Source organism: Montipora capricornis, chromosome 5, assembly GCF_036669925.1.
Source record: "Montipora capricornis isolate CH-2021 chromosome 5, ASM3666992v2, whole genome shotgun sequence".
In the NCBI taxonomy this organism is placed as follows: domain Eukaryota; kingdom Metazoa; phylum Cnidaria; class Anthozoa; order Scleractinia; family Acroporidae; genus Montipora; species Montipora capricornis.
Genome location: NC_090887.1, coordinates 8,724,899 through 8,748,284, shown reverse-complemented (window position 1 = coordinate 8,748,284; position 23,386 = coordinate 8,724,899). Strand labels below are relative to the sequence as shown.

Here is a 23,386-nt window from a genome sequence, read left to right as displayed (position 1 = left end):
TCACTTGTTAGGTTACGAATTTAAAGAGCATGAAAAATGGAGAGAGATGCACGAAAAACTGGACAGAAATTCTTTGACCTTTTGATGAAGAATTGGGGAACCTTATGCTGCATATGGGTTTTACGGAGAAAGATGCTTTTATCTTCTTGAAAATTCGCGTAGGTAGGACAATTCGTGACACTAGGAAAACTTTCATTTAACTTTTCTTAGAAGAGTAAACTTTGTCGGTTTTCCATGTTGGTGCTCTTGAATAGTGTTTGAGCCGCAAATATGCCAGTGTTTCATTAAAAACAAAAATATTTTTTGCCGACAAAGAGAACATCATTTTGTTGCAAACAAATAACAAAGGGCACAGCACTGAACTATTGACAGAAAAACGAGCAAACTGCTAAATCCGAGAGGAATAACAATGCGTAAAAAGAACGCTGATAGACGAGACAAGTCAAACATTTACCCAATGTCAAGAAAGGTGAAATGTTTAGCATAAAAATGCCATTTGTCATTAACCAATCGTTGGCGAGAAAGAGAGGCTTGTTCAACGTGCTTGTGAATTTTAATTGGACGAGGACACTTTGACGAAACCTGTATAATGCACAAAGTTTCGCCGTAGAAGGGTCAGTTTTAGTGCAAGCACAGACGGTTGTAGTTTCGACTAGCGACCGACCACTAGCGTTTGCCTCGGAGGGCCTTGATTTATCTCACGGGGAAATTAATATTTTTCTCTAAAGCAGTAACGTAAAGTTAAGCGTTAGCTGATACAGGTAAGCCGGCCTTCTTTTTGCGGAAACTTCCTTTGGCTTTATATTAAGTTATCGCAGAAAACTTGCGTCACTCCTAGAATTGTAAGAGAATGGTAAGACTTCGGAAGTCTAAAGCCGTGTACTTGATAGACTTAGCAGACATCCTGCAAGTTGCAGTTTTTTTTGAGAGCTGTGCTCAGTTTAGACATTGCAAAAATCGCAAGGTAAACACTTGTTCTGTTAGTTGTCCAAATGTTGATACGGCTCCAGTCGTTTGGGTTTGAACAGTTTTAAAAGAAAAACACTAACCTATGTAAACGCGGCTTCATTTTCTTCTTTACAAGCCGATAAGTGGTAAAGTTACTACGCTAAAATATACTGTGATGGCAATTGACGCCCATGTTCCTTCTTCTGCAAGTTCCTCGAAAGATTTGACGAAGAGTATCTTCTCTCTCAATTCGCGCGCCAACGACTTTTTGCAAACCGTGGTTATGAAAGCAAACAAACGAAGGAGCTTTCGCGCAATGAGATACCTTGTCGTTTGAAAGTTATATCTGTAATGTTTAACCAAGCAATTTTTTACAAATCTTTGTATTTAGCTTTTTTCTGAAGCCAATATTTGGACTATATTGTTGGCCGATGTTTGTAAATTTGGCCGGATTGTGTGCCGAAGAAAAGCGAACTGTATACGGAACTAAGTCGACGAAAACACACAGCTTCGCTAGGGTGGCGAACTTGCCGAGCTCTGCAGCTTTGTATCCGGCTTTTAAGGCCACTAGAATAAAGTCAAAAATTGCCATGAAGTAAGTGTACAATCTGTGATGTGCTGTTGGACTATCTTGTAAAGGGATCTGACTCTGAAAAAGGTAGTGATAGTTTTAAGTACTTCATTATGATTAGCCCCCGAGGGCAAACAGCGATCTTTATTTTTCGTCATTGATTCTGAAGATAAAATCAGATATAGCTAAAGTTATTTGCCTTGAGAAAACTCAGCCAGCAACTTGAGCGCTACACTAAGGCAGCGTTGCGTCTGGTTAGCTTGGATTTTCGAGAAGTAAGCTGGCAATTTCAACTTTGGTGAAGAAGAAGACATGTTTTTTCGTGCCGCACGTAGCGAGTGAAAATCGCTTGAACTTTAAAGACACGTTCGTCGCCGGAAAACCATTGTATATTTTGTGGATCACAATCCACCTCTTTCTATCAGCGCCCACTTGTAGGCAAGAATTAACTACCGCAGAATTTCAGGAATATTTTCCTTTCCTGTCTGTGGCGTATAACCTGTCAACATTTCCTTAAATTTGACTAAGTTTAAACCCCATCAGTTGTGTCGTATCAAGTGCTTATGGCCTCCCAGCTCCTAAATGGATTTCTTCTTAAGCAACTTCAGGTCCCAAAATATTCACTTAACTGTTAATTTTTGTCTGTATAAAGAATAACAATTACTCCAAGACATGGTACTCATATGGATGCAAACTGTTTACTCGTTTTCAGTTTATAATATGTAGAAGCTATGACACGCTTTCATTCTTTTTTTTCAATTATGTGTCAACTAAACTCGTTGATCAACGAGTTGTTCGCATTCGCTGGGACGTTTAAGAGAACTCTAGCCAAAAATTTCGTAATCGAGCTAAGCAAGCGACATTTGTTTATATTTGTTAAGTCACAGACGACAAATTAAAATTTTAAGCTCATTTTCCAAACTGAAGGAAGACTTTCCAAACATGACAGCTCTCTTCCTTATTAGAAAAGTGAAATATCTTATTTACATCACCAAATCCTTTGGCAAGAAACCAGAAACATATAAAAAAAGTCACAGTCCGTAGGACTCTTGGTTGGGTCCTTAATATTGCTGAGAATTTTGGCGGGTTCCAATGTCATACCATTAAAGATAGGTAAGAATTTTAATGAAAGTTTGCAGAAAGTTTGGACAATTGCGAAGATGAGATCGTACCAATTAGTTTTACACTTCAATTGCGGGTCGGCTGTCGATAATATAAATTTCCTTTCGTTATTAAATGAAAAGAACAAGTTGAGAACGATTAGCGGAAAACCAACATGCGCAAGGTTATAACGAAAGCTTGCTGTGACAGGTGTGTCAGAAATTAAGTGTTGACCACAACATTCGATTCCTTCCTTATGCACAACCAAACTACGCAGTCGACGATAAATAATTGTGCGTCGTGAGTAATCAGTGATAAATTTTTCTAGTGAGTTACACACCTTGCATTTTAATAAAGTTGCGAGGCTTGTAACTATCACTTAAAATTTGCAAAGGAAGCCGACATGCGAAGAATGACGCATCCTAATTGAGGTGTATTTTTTCTTATTGAAAATCCTCGCCCTTGCTAACGGCTTTGCACATTAATAGCATTGGTAATTTATAGTAGAGCCAATTAGAATACTCAAGAAATCATGCTAAACAAACCGCGATGGTTTTCGGATTTCTAAGTTGTGCGGAGTGCATGAGTTATTTTTCATTGTCGCGAATGCGCTCGTTGAATTTGAGGAGCTTTACTCAAAATAATGCCTTTTCCGTGAGGCGAAACGGACACTCTTCTTTATTACCCCACAACAGGCAATAAGACCAAAATCACCAACACCATTGAGCATAAGCTATTTCGCCGTTAAAGATAATGTTGCCGGCGCCAAGTAAACATTTTAAATTCTGCATAATTGAAACTACTCCATTGGTTTGGGGAATGATCGAAAGTCTCTCTTACGTGAAGAAAGTTCCTTAATTTACATGTAGAGGTGGAGATCTCGGGGCGCAAACATTTAAAGAAGAACCCTCAAACACTGACTATCGGAAACAACCAAATAATGTCTGTTTGCGAGCTGAGCAATGTTAAGTTGCTCGGTCAATACTTAAGCTCTGTTCGATTGCTCATTTTATGAACATACATATTCACCCGTGGCGTAGACTTGCGCGCTACATCAAACATATTTAATTGTGTTACGGGTTTCTAGTCTGTTATAAACTCATAAAATATCGAAAATATGGGCGTTTGACACTTAAATTCAATCCTGTCGGCAAGGAGTCTATTTAGATCATTACAAATTCTTGTCGTGATAAAATAATCGCGCCTCATCTACAGCTGTCGCAAGAGGCACCTGGAAATAGCCTTTGTAAAATGATTGACGCTTGGCGAATTTGTTAATTAATTGCTTTAGTTTCCGGAAATGAGAAATTGGATTCTAGAAATTCTGCATTTTTGCTGTGTTCCCACGCGCTGTGGAGACCACAGAAAAAGTTGCTGATTATTATCATAATCCAGCACGCGTGCTGTAGAAGGGATAGACACATTCTTAACAAAAATATTTACTGTGTGAACAGTTCACTTGTTGTCCGCGCCTTTCATTTATCGATTCATTCAATTAACTCATCGGATTGAACGAAAGTTTATTGTAGCAAAACTTACAGAAAAAAAAAAAATTACAGAAAAAAAAAACTCCCTTCGTGCGTTTCTTTCCCGGACGAATTTCGTATGGGGCTGAAAAAACTCGGCCCAATCGGAGCCACAAGATAATACCTATCCTAGCAACGAGAAAATGGAACAGGTGATTTTTCTTGTCGTGAAGTCGGAACAGACGCGCGCTAAATTGGCGTGTCATTCCTCAAAACAGAAGAAGCCCTAGAAAAAAGAGAAGGAAAAAAACTTGGGCTTCCAGTGGTACTAATTGCTTTTGTTTAAGGAATTTATTCCTTGCAGTTGTTATGCTAATTGCAGAGACCAACACAGAGTTGACAGCATCTAGGTTACATCTTCGCTCCGGAAGAATGCTAAGCGCTCCCTTTTTTTTTAAAGCGGTCACTCTGTTTTTTGACGTTAACTATTTGATAAGTCGTATGCTAAATTACGTGGCTTTTAAGGTGTTGTGTGGTGACGCAAAGGAGCTTTTACCGCTTCTGTCGAACTCCTTCCTGTCCTTTCACAGTTTATCAGCACCCTTGCATCTAGCATCGTTAATGTTTAGCGTATCCCGCGCGAACTGTGACCTTCTTTTGGTGTTGACATTAAAGATGCGAGATAGGGACGAATCGTAGAGAATCCTATCGAAATAATTGTATTTGCTCATAAATTATGAAACGGCAATTTGTTTGGGAGCCTTCGTGATCGACAGGCGATAATGGACCCCATGAGTTTTAATAAAATGTCGACCCACGGGTGGTCGCAAAGGCCCTTATGTCAACATACGGCGAAAAAGGCACCAAAGGGCTTTCCCATGGCACAATGACTTGGGAGGGGCTTACAGACACGTCATGTTGAACGTGTTTACGTACTGTCACTAAAAATAAAACTTCTTTATTGCTAGGCAGAAAGAGTAATCTACACTGGTCACCGCCATCGGAGGACGTAACGGGACGGTACGAAACGACGGCCGCAAGTCAGTTCAGTTGCAAAAGAGTTTAGCGAAGACGAGAGCCGGTTGCAGCGTAGAAAAGAACAAGTCGACACCATGATGGAAGCGATGAATCCCAGCAACCCAGGGGCTGGTTTGGGAGTTGGAAATCCACAAACTCACGGTCATCCTCCCATGGACGACGGGAAGAGCAAGCAAGCGAAGGAGAAAGTCTATCGCCGGAGCTACACTCATGCGAAGCCGCCATACTCGTATATCTCCCTCATAACTATGGCCATCCAACAGTCACCTAACAAGATGCTAACGCTAAGCGAGATCTATCAATTTATAATGGACTTATTTCCGTTCTACAGACAAAACCAACAGCGATGGCAGAACTCGATTCGGCATAGCCTGTCGTTCAACGACTGCTTCGTTAAAGTTCCTCGTTCGCCCGACAGACCTGGCAAGGGAAGTTACTGGACACTGCATCCAGACTGTGGAAATATGTTCGAGAACGGCTGTTATCTTCGCCGACAGAAACGCTTCAAGGCGGACAAAAAACCGAGCCTTAGTGACCTTCCAAAACCCGGTTTGCTCAGTCCCGTAGTCTCGTCGATGCACCATCAGAAAGTGCAAGGACCGAAGAGTTTAGGCGCACCAGGTTTTCTCGCCCCGTCTCCGTACAGCGCTATGAGTGCAATGGGGATGGGCATGGGTGCGATGGGGTCAATGTCAATGAACAAATCTTTCAACCATCCCTTCGCCATCAAGAACATCATTGCATCCGACCATGAAGCGGATCTCAGAGGCTTCGACCCGATGCACTTCAGCCCTTACCACCCCGCGGGAATGTCTTCCTCTATGTCTTCTCTAGGACTTCCTAAACCGTACGATTCTAACCCCATCACGACAGAGCCGAGCCCATATTACCAAGGATGCGTGTTTACACCTTCGAGTTGTGCGGGAATCGCCGGGTTTTCGAACCTATCGTGAACTGAACTTATTTATCCATCATCGGGACAGGGGACAGTTGCATTTAAGTCGGGTCGCTCTGGAGTGTACCCTAATTGTGTTCTCTTCGATGATACAATTCACCGTCTTATATCAATTTAAAAACTTTCGAGCTGATTTAGTTGATTCTTTAAAAACAATGATATCAAACAGACGTCTTTACGTGCGTAAACTAAACGGAAGAATAGGGTAGAGCTAAAAATCAAAGGAAAATTTTATGAGAGATAAGAAAAGTGTTAAGAAGTATACCATTTTACGGTTTTAGTCATTCGGCCGTGCATTTTGTGATCGTATTAGAGTAGCTAAAAGAGAGCAAACTGATGTAAAGAAGAAATCAAAATATTTTGAAACTAAATTGGCATGAGGACGTGATCGATTGTGTTAACTTTTGGGACAAATAGAGAAATTCGCTTCTTCCATATCATTGCAAAGGCACTCCAAAGCCCTTAGTTAGAGATTTTGTGTTGTTGGGCAAACCTGTCTTTCTACGCAACCGAGATATTTGGCGCAGTCAAGTTCTACGGTAGTCGGCGATCGACTGTGTATTTAACACTATAGTTACTATTATTTATACAAGCAGGAAGGGTTTTGTAAATTTACAGTCTCGCCTAAACAGGAGTTTGTTAGCTCATGAAATAAATTTTTAACGAACAGTTATCTCAAAGTCTTTGTTGTTTTCCACAGCGCGGCTGTGGCGAAAATTGGAGCTTGTTCAGTGAAAAGCAAACGCAAATTAATAATTTATCGGTTGGCATCTCAAGCCAACAACCATCAAAAGCGAGGATTTTTTAATTAAAAATAATCAACAGATCGACGTTTGGCGTAACGTTTCTGACAAAAGCTTGCCAAAACGGGCGAGATGAAATCTTTTGGGGAAGATCGCCATTACGAAAGACGCGGGCGAAATAAAGATATTCCAGCGCCACACAGAAACGTGTCCTTTTTGCGGTCCCTATACGATTGTAAACTTGTGTGACACCCCTTACGAAGTGTGAAAATCACTTTACACGCCGTAATCGAATTTTGAGAGAGTTTTCTTCTGGTTAAAACAGGTAGTCAAGGTGCTAAAAACAGCTCACCTACACAAACGCGGTGGCTTTAAGAAGACACGCACCATCTGCCGTGATCACTCTTTCCAAATTTGTCCCATAGCTTTCGCTAGCGACCTCGATTCTCTCTTTGCTTGGAATAGCTGCAATCAAAACACGAGATGTATTGAGGAGGTTGCTTGCCATTTTCAAACAAAACCCTCATAGAGATGAAGCGTTGATAGATGGGAGGTCGGGTTGACTCAGCGCGCGTGTTTCATTCTCGAGCTCCTGTCAGGTCGTTCACGCAAACTTTCCAAACAGGCAAACAGAAAGTGAATGGCTCTTTTCCACAACAAGCCAATCTTTCGTAAACTTTAGAACCTGTGTTTGGAGAAGTCCTCTTTCGGGGGATCAAATTTCTTGAAAGGGTTCTTAACTGCTCGAAAAGTCGCCTAGCTTGTTAGTTTAAACACAACCTTATATACACAGAAAGCTAGGCTTTATTGGTTCAAAAAATACATTGTGATTGATAACAACGCATTGAACCGCGCATAGCAAGTCGCGTAAATCTTGAGCTCTTTGTATTTCAACTTGGGACATCGTTAAGGTACGCTGGAGCTGTTCCTGTCAGGTGCTATCGAACAACAGACGGGCCTTCGAGAAAGGTAACGGAGCAACTTTTCTTGTAAAGGGCATATTGTCATCCCGAATTGAACGTGACGAAGAAGAAAGCTGTGCGATCATTAAGTTTGTCGGCGATGGTTTTGGTCACAGTTTTCCTAATTCTTTAATGGTGATCAAAACTTTCCTGTTTCCTCGTTTAAGATTGAGCCTATAGTGTGCTTCCAAGATAGAGCGCTCCTTTCGACTTTGAAAATCACCTTTGCCCGTCTTTGCCGCCCTTTTGAGTGGCTTGTTTCCCATCGTAAGCGGATTAAAAACTAAAAAGTGAAATTCGTCAATGATCACGACGTATTTAAGCACAACAAGACAGGTTTAATTCGAATTCAAATTCGCCCGTCTTCGCGCTTTGATGAGGTGTCACTACGGATGTGAAGTCGATCGATTTGAACAAAACCAGCATGGGAAAACGCGGCTTGATGCATTTCTTTCAGAAGTGATGCCTTTTCCATTAAGGTTACCAATCGATTTTTAGTCTCCTAAAGGTGATCCCGACTTTAAATGTAACGATTACATCTGTCGAGGTACGTACACATTAGAGTTTGACTTCGGGCCCGCGAGAGGGAAATAAATCATGAAATTTTACTTGTATTTCGCATACCGTGAAATAAGTTTTGTGCCTGACTTTCCGCTTTCTTACAAAGCAGTTTCAAGTGTCAATTCGGAAACGAAAAGTAGAAAACGAAATCCGTTCATAGAATCATTAAATTTGTAATGTGTTTATCACCTTTAGCCGGCAGGAGGAACGTTTTGAAAATCCGGAAGGTGCCATTAGCAACGACAGCTTCCCGCGTATCTTGGAAGATGTGAAACACGAACAGTTTGCAACGAATTAGGGTTGGGGTTTCACCGCATGCGTTTTGGTCGGGGGCGGAATTTAAGGAAAGAGTTGCGGAAAAGTCTTATTTTCTAATTATTTCAATTCGCTTTATTTTTGCAGAGGATTGGCAGAGGCCTTGTTGAAACGGCCCAAGATGAAGCGAAGCGGCATCTCGCGCTTGGTTCGAAAGGAATTCAAAGCACTGAATTTTAAAATATCGAAAAGAAGGTAAGCGTGAACGTTGATGGGGGAACAATAGCTCTTTGTTCGAAAATTGCAAGTTACACGGGCAGTATTAACACAGAACGGTTCATTCAAAATTATTACAGGTTAATTCGTGTTGCAAGGCGGCCCACGGTGAATTAGTCATTTTAGTTAAGGGAATTTTCATTGCCAACGTTGAAGTTAAAAGCATCACTGAATAGAATGTTTATTTGTTTTCCTTCGGTAAATTATGTGTGAAAAAAGAACTATGTTTCTTCGCTGAATCAAAGGGCATCAGCGACACGAACGCTAGAATGAATCCTCTTGCCTTCGTTGAACAGTCGAGTTGGTTGTGTTCGTTCAACAGTCAAATTCGCAGAGGTTCTATTTTTGTCTCCACAACACTTAAGCTTGTAGATAAAATGATACATACCGACCTTGTACTATATCTTAATGGTTTTTTACTTACATTATATGAATGGGTTGAACTCATTTTAAAATCACTTTTGGCTGAAATGATAGCAGTGGACTGAGATGATCTAGACATGAGAAGTGTCTTTATCCGAATAACTTCCTTTTCTTACCACTTCTTGTATTACAAGAGTTTTGTTTTAGTAAAAAATTTAATCGATAAGAAAGCTTTTGTTAAGAATCTCTTCCTTCGTAGCATTGTGCTATAGTTTGTGGCTTTATCTGACAATGTACTGAATAAAAAAATTGGGGTATCTTGTTTTCAACATCTGTAAAAGTTGCTACGAGATAAGCGTTCACTTTCCTCGAAACCGCTTGAACTGGTACCATCAACTTCACAGCCTAAATTTCCTTTCTGACGTTATCTAAACTGGCGGCTGCTGTAATTTATTGCAAAAGCAACGGTGCTCTCTTTCATTCTGACATTAAAGTGTGGTTCTCTTTCATCAAGGCTGGTTCTAGATAGATTACTCCCAGAGATGGATTCGGAGATATTACGAGCTCATCTTAAAACCGCGGCTCGCCGAATTGGCGTGTAAATTTATCCGGTAATGCAATTTGCGTTCCTTGAAGGGTTGCCCAACAAAGCGAAACTTGAAACCCAGTCGATATTTTCGTTGAATATTTCCGAGACACGCGCCTGTCTAAGCTGTGAACGGGGAAAATGACTGTAGCTCGCAAACAACACGACCACCCATCTTGAATGAGTGTCCTCCCATATCCTTGCATAAACGGTGTTTTCATTAAGGTCACACCTTGTTTAGCTTTCTAACCTGAAAAAATAACTGTGCTGACGTTTGAAAAGCTTCGTCACAACATATGCCGTTTCGGTCATGTTTCATTTCTTTGAGATTAGCGTCCAGGAAGGAAGCCAAGAAAACAGAGAAAGGAAATGGCGACATTAGCCGCGGACAGAGCGGTTGTAGAAAATGGGAGCTCTGACTTAACCACTCCGACCGCTGTCATTAAAGTCCTTGAGATATCAAAAAAAAATCGATAACAATAAACCAAGATTCTGTTGTTGCCAGTTGCCAGCAGTAAAGACTGCTATTTATGTCTTTTGATGAAAAAGCTAGGATTTCGAACAGTCATGTATCTGCGTCGTGTTCCACTGACAAATCCATGATCAACAGCGTCACTTTGCAAAATAAAATTTCGTCGGACCGACATTATTCCCCACTGACAACCTAGAGTAGAAACCTTCTACAATATTTTCTTTTCTAGTAAATAGTTTCAACTCGAGCCAAGTTTACAAGTTTGCTGAATGAGTGCAAACTTTCAAAACCAGTGATTCAACTTGATGAGTCAAATATTTGCACGCCACACAGTTAACTGCTGCCTAAGAGAAAATATTGATTGGTACACAACTCATCCAACTGAGCTATAAACGGGTTCAGTCACACTCGGTTCTCTGTCAAGCCGAGAAGCGCCCGCTTCCAGTTTGCTTCAAGGTTTCAATGCTGTCTCGGCGTTAGAAACTTCATCGTTTGTAATGAAAGCGACTTACAAGCGGAGTTGCCAAGTTGCATCAGTTAACGAGCGCTGCCCTTGAGCGGTGATTCAAGTTCAAATTTCTAAGGCGTTTGATGTTTTTCTTTGTGGTTTAGTGGCTGACTGAAAGAGACATTTTTGTTGGTAACCAGAAGTGAATTTGAGATCTGCTGAAAATTGAGAAGTTGGGCACACGTGGAGTTGACACGAACAAAGAGTTTGAAAGGTAGGGTAAACGTTGTTTTTCCTCATTGATCACAGTTCCACGACTGAAGAACGGATGAGGATTAAAGGTTGAGAATATTGTTAGAAATTAATACCATAAAAGTAGTTCTTGGTCTAGATCTATGTCCCAGAAACCGTACTCCAGTAACAAAATATATCGCAGTCAAAAGGAAACTTAATACACAACTCTTTCTTCTTAAAAAGTTTACTTCGTCGGTTTAAGCTTACCATTAATTCACGAAAAAACTTAATACTTATTTGTCATTTCATGAACCTTATGATAGTCTTATAACTGAACTAGGTAAATGCATAGATGAAGCATTTCAACCTTGCTTTGAAATTATTCTAGTACTTGAAAATTAGCTTAGGTTTTCCATTTTAGTTCTAACAAGATTTGTCAAGTTGCATCATCAACTAATTTCTTTGAAGAAGCTAGACTAGCATCAGTTTCACCAGGTTGTTTACTGTTACGAACTTGACAAAACTCGCTCGCTTCTCAGGTCTTTGGTTTTAAAATTACATGGCCAACATAATCAAAAGCCAATTTTTTTCCAAGATATTTTCTGAGATATTTTCTATTGATATTTCTAAAGGTGGGAACAACTTGGTAGGAAGAGAAGTAAATGGGCTTGGCTTCAGTGATTGTGCAAGCTGGGCGTCTCGAACGATAAATTGAAACTCATTGCGTTTATTGGTAGTTTTCTGAGAGAATTTCTGGTCAAGAGTAAGCCATACAAAATAAGGGTTATATTTTCCCGACTTTTTTGCTTTTGAAGAACAGTGATAATCATTGATGTGGGAGAAAATTCTAGCAAACAAATAAATATGGAGAAAAATGTCACTTTATTTGACCATTGAGCAAGTTGAAAAGGTTCGAATTGGTAACGCTGACAAGGCTGAAGATATCTCCAAACAAAGTTAAGCAAGAAATAGCATGGATAAAAAAACATGCAGTGGAGCTAAACCATGAAAAAAATAGCCTTTTTTCGCAGAGGGAGTAATACAATAGCTTTTAGCCGAAACCTTCAACATGGATTCTTGGTTGAATGTCCTCAAAGATTTGGCAATAAAGCAAGGTTTTCAGGTTTTTTGTTGCTGTTTTTGCAAAAGAGAGTTGTTTATTTGGATGGCGTCTTGTGGTTAAGATAAAGGAGGAATTTTCTAGTTTTCATTTTCGAAAGAATTATATGGCCCATGACTGAAGAACTTTCTTCCAAGTACTGAGCTGTTTTAGCAGCTGTCATGCTAAAACTACAATTCCTTTCCCTTCTAAAACTTTCATCCTAAGGCTCAAAGTTTGTAAAACACTTTTATGTAAAATAATACTTAGAAAGAAATTTTATAGGGGGATTTAATTTTATTTTTATGCTAAAGAGTAAAAGTTTTGTCTTGCAAAAGACACGACCCATTTCAAACAAATGACAAGTTTGCATAGTGCTTGACAAAATAGATGATTCTGACCCTGTTTTCGTCGGGATCTTTTCAATTTCTTCTGCATTAAAATCTTTATTTCTCTTTGAGTTTACAAAGAGCTTGTTTTCTTCGAGAGCTATTTTCATTTCTAATTTAGGAGCTTCAAAAATATGGATAATTTGAATGTGTGTTTGAGGAAGACGCCATCAATTGTCGGTCATATTTTTACCTTGTTTGCGAAGGCTTTAAACAAAACACTTTCTACTTGGCAACCAAAATTTGTTACAGAAAGGCGTCAAGTTACGGAGAATCAAACCAATTTTCCTTTTACCTATAAGAATTTCTCATTTTTTATTTGCCTCCTAAAAAGGCAGACTGGTATAACTTTTCTGTATCATCTAATAAACTTTTTGTCATTGCAGATCCTACCAAAGGTTCTTAGGAGAACAGCGAAAATTCATGGGAAGGACAGATCAGTATGCAATTCAGAGGTTTACTTATTGTTCCATCTGTAACCCAATACGAGTCAAGAATGTTCTTTTACCAAAGAACATATTTAATGCGTGAAATTTGACTAAGGTTCTGATCTTTAAAATCGATGCAATTCAATTGGACATCGGAAGTCAGTATATATAGGCTATAGTATTAAGACTGTTGTGGTCGTGTTGGTACCATACTGCCGTGCTTAAAATTTTCATCCTAGAAGAAAAAGCTTCGTTCATTTTTCTCTCAAGGAAATCCCTGGGTCAATTTCATGGGATTACCACAGCAAAGTTTAATAAAGATTTAAGCCACTGCTTCTGTGAAAGTTAATCCTTACTCATCTCATCACTTTTTGCATCTAATTGAAGAAATCTCCAAATAATGCACGCACGAAACTATCCCGAAAAATGATCCTTAGGTTTCGAAACGTCCCTTGAGGCTATTTAATTTAGTTTAATTGGCGAAAAACTTTAGTTCCTTAGAAAATACACTTCTACTTTGTTTCAAATGAAGCTATATCAAGACGAAATATGCACGTATTCCTAATAGCTAGATTTTCGGATGTTAGCGCTGCAATGTGATCAGGAGAGTTTTTTTTTTCGAGTATTACAAGGTTTAAATCTAATTTAGAAGTTACAGAATTCTAACTTGAAAAAATACTATTTTTTTGCCTCTTTGATCAGAAATAAAATCCCCGTTAAATCTCAAGATGGAAAAACTATAAATAAGTCTTTTGTCTGCAACTTTGAAGCACTTTAGACTAGGGTGTTTTGCCAGCGTCGAGTTAACTTCTTAAATACAAACAGTGAAATGTGAAACAGGTACAGTTGACTCAAGTTTATTTCCCTCCATAAATTGCTAGGAAAATATTTTAGTTGTCGTTAACAAGTCAGCATTTAGGCCAAGTTTGTTTTAAGTCTTGGGTAATCGTTTACTTAGGCTCATCTCGCTGGTGAGAAGAGAGAAAAGCTATAAACGTGAAGGCGTGACTGTGTTGAATTGACTAAATTGCAGAATTGCCTCTTCACAATTTTTTAAAAGTAATATTGATTTGCGGAATGGTTTTCGGTCAAGACTTGCGTTTTTTTCTGACGGTAAAGTACAACTTGAATAATATGTTTTTCACAGTCGATGACAACAAACTAAAATCGATCAGAAAACATGTGTCGGAGTCATTGAGCGTTTAATTGTACGTAACATTTGTGACAACGCCTCGAAAGGTGTTTTGACATTGATGATTTTATCCTGCAGGCTTCTCTACAGGCGCAACTGAAAAGTTTTTTTTTTTTCTCAGAGATTCAAGGTCGAGGTTCCTAATTTTTAAATTTAAATGGAATCAACAAATTTTTACTATATTTACTTTTTAGATCATTGCGTGGCAATTTTACTACGACACGAGGAAAAAATTATCATGTTGAATATATATCCGAAACTACTGCTAACATTTTTGCTCTAGCAATTTGAAGGCAAGGGAAGATTTGTATTGTTTTTTGTTCTGGGACAAAGGAAAGAGTAAGTCCAGTCCAAAGTAGCCACTTGAAAAACTTTCTGTTACCATTTTTCCATGGAAAAGACTCGCTCGTTGCCGTTTCTTTGCTACCCGGTGAAAGAATAGAGTGTATGATGGAGTAAACACCGACAGAGTAAATCAAACACGGCTTCGTTTTCCGTAGAGTTAAAAAGGTACCTAGCTATGCACAACTGAGAGGCAGGTATTCTTAGAGATATAGCAAGCCAAGCTAGAGATATACTGTGGGCAAAATTGAGTTAACCTTTTCTCTAGTTTTGTGCAAATCAATGTCTGTACCTTTATGTCGGTTAATATGACTGTTCGAACGTAATATCACAAAACAACCCAGTCCGCAAACATCATACCAAAATGATCATAGATGAACCAAACATTAAATGATATGGTTTTGCAAGGCAAAGCTTTTGTCAGGTATCTATGGGAAATTTGCAACATGCAGTTAAATCAAAGAAGTTTCTCTCGTGCCACAAAATAAAGCTTAAGGTTCAGTCGTACTTTTGTTGTTGAAAAAGAAGGCAAATAATATCCAAATTTGAAGAGTTATAGCATCGTTTGAAATGAAAAAGGCAAGTTGCCAAAGAAATCAAGAGTTTTTTGACACTTTTTTATTACCGTTAGCAGACAAATGAGACCAATTCTGGTTCCCAATTTTTAAGAAGTTTGTTACACGAGATAGCATGAAAATTCTAACCAATGAATTCCATTTATTTTCTCACAACAAATCTATCAATGTTTTCAGTTCATGATATGTTAAAACTTTCTTATTCATCATTTTTATGTACACACAATATGTTTTTTTACAACTGCCATTTTTAATTTTTCTGTTTGGCTTCGAGCGATGAAAAGTCTTTCTTCTTTAATTGCTTTTTCAATTATACAGCGTATTTACGGAGATCCTTTCGAGTTGTCCATTTTTTTTGGATTCCGTTCAGGACTCACCTGGCTGTCGTATAAAATTCATTTTCCAAGTGTATGATTTCAATACTAGTTCAAGATTAGATTTCGCCTGATATATCAAGACGTATCTTCATTTGTCGACTCAAAGCGTCTGAGAATAATCGACTTAAAAAGAAATAGCAGATAATACTGTCAAGTATTTTCCAACCGGGCCAAAACAAGATAACAATATTTCCGGACAAGATCCTTTGAACAAATTACTTTTTCTAGTACTTAAAATTCTATGCCAGCCTATGCTGGTCTGCAAACGTATTTCCTTGACCTTAAAAAGTGCAACAAGAAAGTGAATAAGCGCAAAAAAGGAATCTGGAAAAATCTCTGAGGATTCAAGATTGAAATTATTGCAGAATTCTGATGACCGTGTATTTTAAAAGAAGCGATATGATTAGTTGGACGGTCTGTTTATTTTAGTTCCCACCATAAAAGAAACCATCACAGAAATCGGAATTATAGTCTTTCTTTCCAAATCCTAATTTCCGAACACAATTAGGACATTATAAGCTCCGTTTAAATTGCTTCGTAAGGTGGATTTATTGAAAATTAGATAAAGTTTTTAATGGAAGAGCGCGGAATTGATAGATAATTGAGAGAGCTAAGAATACAATTATTTTTGGAAATAAAGATCATGGAATTTCCTAATTTCACGTTGTTTCTAAAATTCATAGAAATGTAGGGGGGTGGGGGTGGATATATGCGACGCAAAACAGAGTTACTCATTAATTGCCGTCGCTAAGCACTGAGCATACATAAATTAAGATTTATGGTAAAACAAGAGAGAAGAAATAATAACACGGAAAATGGTTGTTAATTTATGCTGTCGCATGCCTTTAAATTTCCTCAATCTCGTTGGTGTCATGTTTCGGGAAGATTGAATTATCTTTTTGTAAATCAAGAGAATTGGATTTGAAGTATTTATCTGCAAGCCACGATACCACTCAAGCCCAGAATCTTATCAAGGATAAAATAGACAGCACATTTTAAATTTGTCGTAAAAATCCATCAACAATAAGAATTGCTTAATGCGAGGAAGTTAGCGATACGATTTCCCGCCTCTCTCGGTTGGTCGTGTATTGTTTCAAGCCAGGCTATCAATAGTCGTCCACTTGTTAATACGTGATAAACATTTATTAGTCAAGCTAAATTACAAATTTTCTTTTAATATTGAAAATCACATAACAAGAAATTCTAAGAAGAAAATAATGGTCTGTATTTACAGGCTATTCAGGGATTCTGTAATTTAAATCCAAATGATTTCTTCCAGACTTTATTTTGAAACCTTTTTATACAAAACGTTACAAGTAAATTCGTCCTTTGGGGCAAACTTTGTCCCTTAATCTTACTTTGCTTGCCTCTTTTTCTCGTCATTTAGCTCCTCTGTGCTGGATTTCGGCTAAAAGTGATTAAATCTCACTTAACTGACCTGAACTGGCCAGCTGCGCCAGTTCTGTAACTAACCGCTTAAACTGACTGATTTGCAAGTCGGCAAAGAGATAGAGATAGAAAGATATGTTCATTTCCTGGGAAGAGGAGAAGGACAAGTCATCTCATTCAGTTCTCATATTAAAACTTAAAGCACTAAGGGAAAAGACTAAGCTAATTTAAGCCTTTCTATTGTACAGTAAACGTACTTTATTGTTGCCCCAGCATTTTCTTCATTGTTTTGCAAAATTACCTTCAAAGCGTTAATCCTGTTCTTTCAAAGAGAACCTTCGATTAATTAAGAAATGTAATAAGCCACAGGTTTATGTGGCAGTCTTAGCTCGTTGCTTGTCTTTTTGGTGTAATTACAATCTTCTTCAGTCATATTTTCTTGTATGCAAAACGGAAAATTCAAGTTTAACATTTTCGAAACTTTTACCGGGCTGCAATTAAGTTATTTCAACATGGCGTCCATCACTGAGGAGATTTCTGGTTCGTACATTATAGTTGGTTAAGTTAGTTTTAATTGCAACAATTTTCTTTTGTTCCTTGCAAAAGTTCAAAAATCCAGATCTTCTTATTCTTGGCGTTGTTCTGATTATTGGCAAATTCAAGGAAACAAAAGAAGCTTTTTTGTAAACTGATTTGCTGGAGGGTCTTCGAGATCATATAGTAATAATAAAAACACTGATAAAGACCTCCCCTCCGAGAAGCAGAGAAGATTGAAACAAGACGAAAAGTCCCAAATTTATTTTGTGAATAAAACAAGTTTACCAAAGAGCTCTGGACTTTGGTTTAACTTCGGTCCACACCTAGAACTGATCCATGTGCAAAATACCAAGTAAATTATCAACTTCTTTTGCTCACCATGTGTTGTTTGGGTTGAAATCGACCTTTGACTGAAACGAAGAAACTTCGTTAGTCACGATACAACTTGCTATTTCAACTCGTATTTGGCGAAAACAACAACAAAAACAAACACACACTCGCAACGCAGATTTAATTTAGCGACGATCAGAAGTTCGACAGATTTTTCTTTTGCGATCAGGGTTTCCCTTTGTGCAGCCTTAACAATTTCCGACGTTACACACAATGGAAACAATCAACGTATCCCTTTCGGAAGCACCATGCACAAAGACGAACAGCTATCATTTTTGTCTTTGCTAAGTTCCTTTTTCTTTGAAGCCACTCGAAATGAAATTTTTTTCGCCGGCATCCTTTCCATGCGCAAACGACCGCCGTGCATGTTTTGAATTTTATGCCACACTTGGCATATTGTTTTAATGCGTGTACAAATTTTATTTCTCGAGGACAAACACATTAAGGCTTGCAATGACATATGTTGTCAACTCTTTATCACAGAATCCGTTGAATCAGTGGACAGCGATTTTAAAACTGAGGGAACTTCTATTTTGGTAATCTTGAATGTGTTCTCTCCCTTCATATAATGTTTGTAACTTTTGGGAGTTCCTTTTCACATTCGTAAACCTACAGCAAGAAAAGATGCTATTTTGCAAGTTTTTAAATATTTTAAATTACCAGTCTACCAAAGTAAAACTTCCATTACCAACGAGGATCCATTTTAAAGTGGTAAAACTAGTGTTCTAAATAGATTGAAATTGTAACCATCATAACACAGAAATTACAAAAAGTCAAACGCTCCATCAGAAAATAAGGTCTGTTTTCATGTGCAAATATGTTCCTTAAACTTGTCCTGAGCAAAGCAGGATTTTGTCTCGCTCAGACGCATCCGTTAAATTCAAACACCCCCGCAAAATATTTGCTCTCGAATATTAGTTGCCGTATTGCAGTTTGGTGTTTTCTTTTCCGAACTATTGCAATTAGTGTGTCCTTGCATTGATATTTTCGTAACGAAAGAAACTACTTTATTTTCTTAGCTGGCTAACTCGAATTTGTTTCATCAAGGTTTAGCGCAATAAAAAAAGTCTTTGTTTTAGACGTGTGTTTGTTTAGGTCTAAATTGATTTTTTTGCGTGGGAAAATTTGACAAGCAAAGTGTCGTGAGTGAGGGTCCAAATGACTTCTCGTTCGTCATTCGAAGGCTGGACGCGTTTTGCATAAAGGCAATTGATTGCAATTAAAAGTAGAGTTCGGCCTTCGTTTACACACCTTACAAAATCAATCGACGCGTTTGTTCAGGAGGTTGACAACAATTTCGGTATATTGTTTGTAAGCCTGTTGTTATTCAAAGGATTCATGTTTATCGATGTCGTCTTTGTATAGTGAAGAAATGAGAGTTTCTCCCCAAATTTTTGTGGGCACTGAATTCCATGGTGCTTAATTGAAGGTCTAAAACATGTTTTTTTTATGCAATGTTTAAAACAAAATCCAGCTTTTCAATGATTTAAATTTATCTTGAGCGTCTTAAACCGATTGACAAGCAATTTTGGTAGTGTACTTTAATAAAAAGGCAGGAAAATTCCAAACTGAGGTCGCCGTTGATAAGGTGCAATGAATTTTAATCACCCGCTGAAGGTTGGCCAAAAAGTCTATTTACATCAAGGCAAAGGCGCTGTTTTCGAAGCTTTCAGCGACTGCACGGTTTGCCGTAACTGTTTGCTATATTTCTTTCGATGTACAGCAAAAGCGAAATCAAACAATTTGGCAAAATAAACGTATGACTGTTGAATCGTGTTGACTTAGAACTAGATGATTTGGTTTGCTTTTAGGCAAGTTAAGTCGTTTGTGGACCGCAAGGAACGCTTTCCAAACTATTTTCAGGGGCTTAGTTGGGCCGCGTCAAAGAAAACATTTACCAAACTGTGGATTGTTTTACAACAGTTAGTGGAGTGCTGAATTCTTTTTTTATCTTAAATACAAAACGTGCTTTCAACAAACTTCCCTTTTCGTTCACCAACGGAGTTTTCCAGTCCAGAAAAGAACTATTTCTCGAAGCGTTGGGATGACAAAGTTTGACAAACTCTATTTTCGATCTAGACCGCCGTTGACTGAAACTCTCACATAAATATCATTTCTCTCCAGAAATATAACAATTTCTGGAAAAGACATGAATAATAGTATTTACGGGACAACGCGACAAGAAAATCAAACGAATTTTGGAGCACTGAAATTGTTATCTTTTTCAAGAGAGAAACGAGTTGTTAGAACAATGGAGTTGATATAACTTGTGCCATCTTTTGAAGCAAACAGAGGCATTGGAACTGCTGGTTTCTTCGAGGAAACAGTTTAAGTAAAGTTTTTTAATTAGCAAAAGATTCAAACCGATCTTATTGAGAGTTTTCGACGGCGGTTGAGTGTAAAAATGAGAGAAATACGTTTGTACATCTTTATTATTTAGCGGCAAGGAAACATTAACTTCAAAGCACGCAGAAGTAATAGATGCAGAAAAACTCGGCTAAAACACGATTACACCGTCCGTTCTCTATCGATAAACGTTCTCATTTTGCGCACGCGAACGACGTGTACAGAGAGTATGTCACTTCGGGTCCGAGATAGGAAAATGCCGATAAAAGAGTACTAGTAAAATATAGAAAAGGAAAAGATCTTGCGAATTGGGGTCACTAGATATAGATAGCAATCAAGAATGATACAATGACAAGGCAAGTTTGATCGCACAAAATTCCGTTGTCTCTTAGAAGCTAAAGAATTATGTCGAATTAGTTCTCGTTTCAAAAGGGCCACAAGCGTCGCGTCTTTATAAAAGAAAAGCAAGAAACAGGATGTTTAAATTAAAAAGTAATCCTACAGTATTCATAAATCGATGGCATGAACAGCAATTGAGTGGCATTACAAATATTGAGCCTTGAAAAGATCCCAATAGGCAAACAGTCTTTAAAAACACTGGCGTGTTTGTAAAATCAAGTAGAATTGGTTAGGTGTCTTTCAATTGCGAGGGACTTTTTATTGCTAAAATTGCCTCTTGGTCCATCATCACGGCTATGAGGATGCTGAAGCCATATTTGTATGCCATAAGCTCATTTTTAAAAAAATCGTTTTACAATGTTCCCGTGGGCTTAATGTCGAGAAAAAGACTTCCTTTACAACCACTACGAGAGTAACTAGCCATTAAAAAGAATTTATTGTTCATAGAATTACGGACATCATCCATTCGGTCTTCGAGTTAATTTTGAAAGCCGATGAAGTTTTAGAAAAACGCATATTCTTCCATCAAAGCAGCGAGTAACTCTGATCGATAAAAGTCCGGCGAAAAATATGATGTGAAGCGGGAAAGACTACGGGATATTCTTGTATGTAAAAACATTTTTGGACTCATTTTAATTCCTTTGAATTCAAGGCAAAATCAACTGCTTTTTAACACACCTCTCCAATTCTGTTACACTACGCACTCGACAAAGCTAACCGAAAGATGATTTCACTTGAGCAACATGGCGGAGACCCTGCACCTTTTCCGGGCATTAAGACTTAAAAAGGTTTGTCTTTTCTTTACAATTTGAGGTACTTTCACTTCCAGTATTTGCAATATTTATCAGGCCAAACTTCACGGTACTGTATGATTAAGTTAAGAAAATATCGATGAATAAGCTCTTGTATTCTTTCGCTGATCAGCCGGGTTAGATCGATTCAACCTGTTCAAAGAGACACCCGACCAAAGAAAGTTTATTTCATTTGTAGGAACTTGGCCAAAAGAAGTAATAACAGAGTCAAATAAAATAAAACGTTTAATTTCTTTCTTTTAAATGTTATTTCCAGACTTTTTCTTTTTTCTGCTAATGTTTTGAGCATAGATTTTAGCTGTCAAAACATTCTTTTTTTCAAGCCTTTGTTGCTCGCTAGTGTTTCTCTATTCTTACTCATTTCCTGATAGATTTTAAGATGTGAGGTGGTGTGATCATGCCTTCTTTGACATCCTATCACCGGTCCTTTGTGTTCAGGACATTTTTAACAATGAAAAGTCTTGCCGAGTTTTCGGTTTTAATGGAACAAACAAGATTTGTGAAATGTTTACTGACGCAAGTTTTTGACCGCTTGACAGCGAACACGAAAATTGTCAAACTGAAGTCAGATGTTTCTACCATGTTGTCAAAAGAAATTTGAATCAATAAATGGGAAAATTGACGCTTCAACTGAACCGACTCTGCAAGAAGATTAAAACTAGTCCGGTCGGGGAGGGTAACGGAAATCTGTTAAAGGCGTTCCCAAAATTGGGTAACGCCTCATAGAAGCTTACTGTGTTACATAAACTTATTGGAAAAATACGGAACCTTCGCCAGCTTCTCTAACTAGAACTTTTGAAGATAAAGCAAATCATTAGTCCGTTTGTCATTTCACAGTGGTGTACGTGTGCTTACGTGTATGTACGCTTGTGATTCCGCGCTTAGCCGACTTCATCGGTAAACTCTTTTAAAAAGCCACTGTTGTTTCCTTTTTTAATTTAATGATTCGCTGACTTTAGACATATATATGAATTTCTGGCGCATAAAAATGGAGATCATAGCGGAGTTTTAACTAATGGCCATTCCCAGATGGAGTGATTTCCCGCGTGGCAATATTGCAACAATGAGTCAGCTGGGCAAAATTGTTTTTTGGGGGTTTGCTTTTCAAATGCTTCAGTTTTTTTATGCTTTGCGCATTTGCAATTTACAAATATTATACTTGTTGTTTTTGCTATTGAAACTTTCAACCATATGTAATTTATAGATTTATGATACAAAACATATTGACCTCTTGCTTTAAGAGCCTTTCAGAGACAATGAAACGAATAAAATAAATGGACACAACTTAGTTAAAACTACAAACAAGAAAAAAAGAAAGGAAACTTATGAACCTGCCTCCAAGAAACCAATTTTTCAAAACAAAGGAAGATGCTTGGATCTGCAGGAGGCAGTTTTGACGTTTTTAAACAATGGCATACGGAATAAATTATGACAGGTCATAATTAAGGGAACTTAAATGCATGCAAAAGGAATGAAAAATAAATTAAGTGGTGTGCACTACTTAAAGCCAAAGGACTTTGTTAAGAATGGTCGACCAATGATAAGGGCGGTGCCTACTATAATTGTTATTGCGCATACGTTCTGCGCATCCCGAGATACTCCGGTTTCCTATCGGTGATGCTTAATAATACAGGGATATTTTTGCGCGGTTTAAACTATGCAGAGAAAGTAGGTCTAAGTAAGAACTCTTGGTAACCAAAAAGAAAATTGGGGTTAACCTTGCATTTTTCAAAGATAATTAAGCTTCAGTTTGAGAAAGAACGCCATACATGGCTTTATATTAAACACTGTTCATGAGTTCATCTTTGAAAAATGTGTGGTTACCCCCAATTTTCTTTTTCGATTTCAATAACACTTGTTAAGATCTACATTTCCTGCACAATCATAAATCGGGACAAAATACCTTTGAATTAGTAAGCACCGTCCTTAAAAGCCATAAATGACACTTCAAACCTTTAAAAATATTTTTTTTTCCTCATAAATTAAATTTCGCATAATTGTGCGAGGAACACGAACTCGGGCCTCCTTTTCCACTCTCTAACTACTTATTTCATGACAACCGCTTGAAGGTTCCCAAAAGAATACTTTACCAACCTTTTTCTGTTGAAAAACGGGGCAATCGTTACCAGTTT

At 38.0% G+C, this 23,386-nt stretch overlaps 1 protein-coding gene across 5 annotated transcripts; it reads left to right on the top strand.

The window, feature by feature from the left end:
- The first annotated feature begins 560 nt into the window (after positions 1-560).
- Positions 561-22,722, top strand: LOC138049359 (forkhead box protein A2-A-like). Of its 5 annotated transcripts, XR_011132375.1 has the most exons (5): positions 561-761; positions 5,055-7,791; positions 8,748-8,855; positions 10,910-11,019; positions 12,854-22,722. XR_011132375.1 is itself a non-coding variant. In XM_068895606.1 (2 exons), exon 2 carries the CDS (start codon positions 5,199-5,201, stop codon positions 6,075-6,077), a length of 879 nt encoding a protein of 292 aa, XP_068751707.1. In that variant the 5' UTR covers positions 603-761; positions 5,055-5,198; the 3' UTR covers positions 6,078-6,752. The 5 variants fall into 5 exon arrangements, 3 of the variants coding, with proteins under 3 accessions (XP_068751707.1, XP_068751708.1, XP_068751709.1); XR_011132376.1 differs by lacking the exons at positions 561-761; positions 5,055-7,791 and adding an exon at positions 8,147-8,331; XM_068895606.1 differs by lacking the exons at positions 8,748-8,855; positions 10,910-11,019; positions 12,854-22,722 and having other exon boundaries at positions 603-761; positions 5,055-6,752.
- The last annotated feature ends 664 nt before the right edge of the window (positions 22,723-23,386 follow it).

Excerpts from the sequence above, each read along its gene's own strand:
- LOC138049359 (XM_068895606.1), top strand. The coding sequence starts at position 5,199 with ATGATGGAAGCGATGAATCCCAGCAACCCAGGGGCTGGTTTGGGAGTT.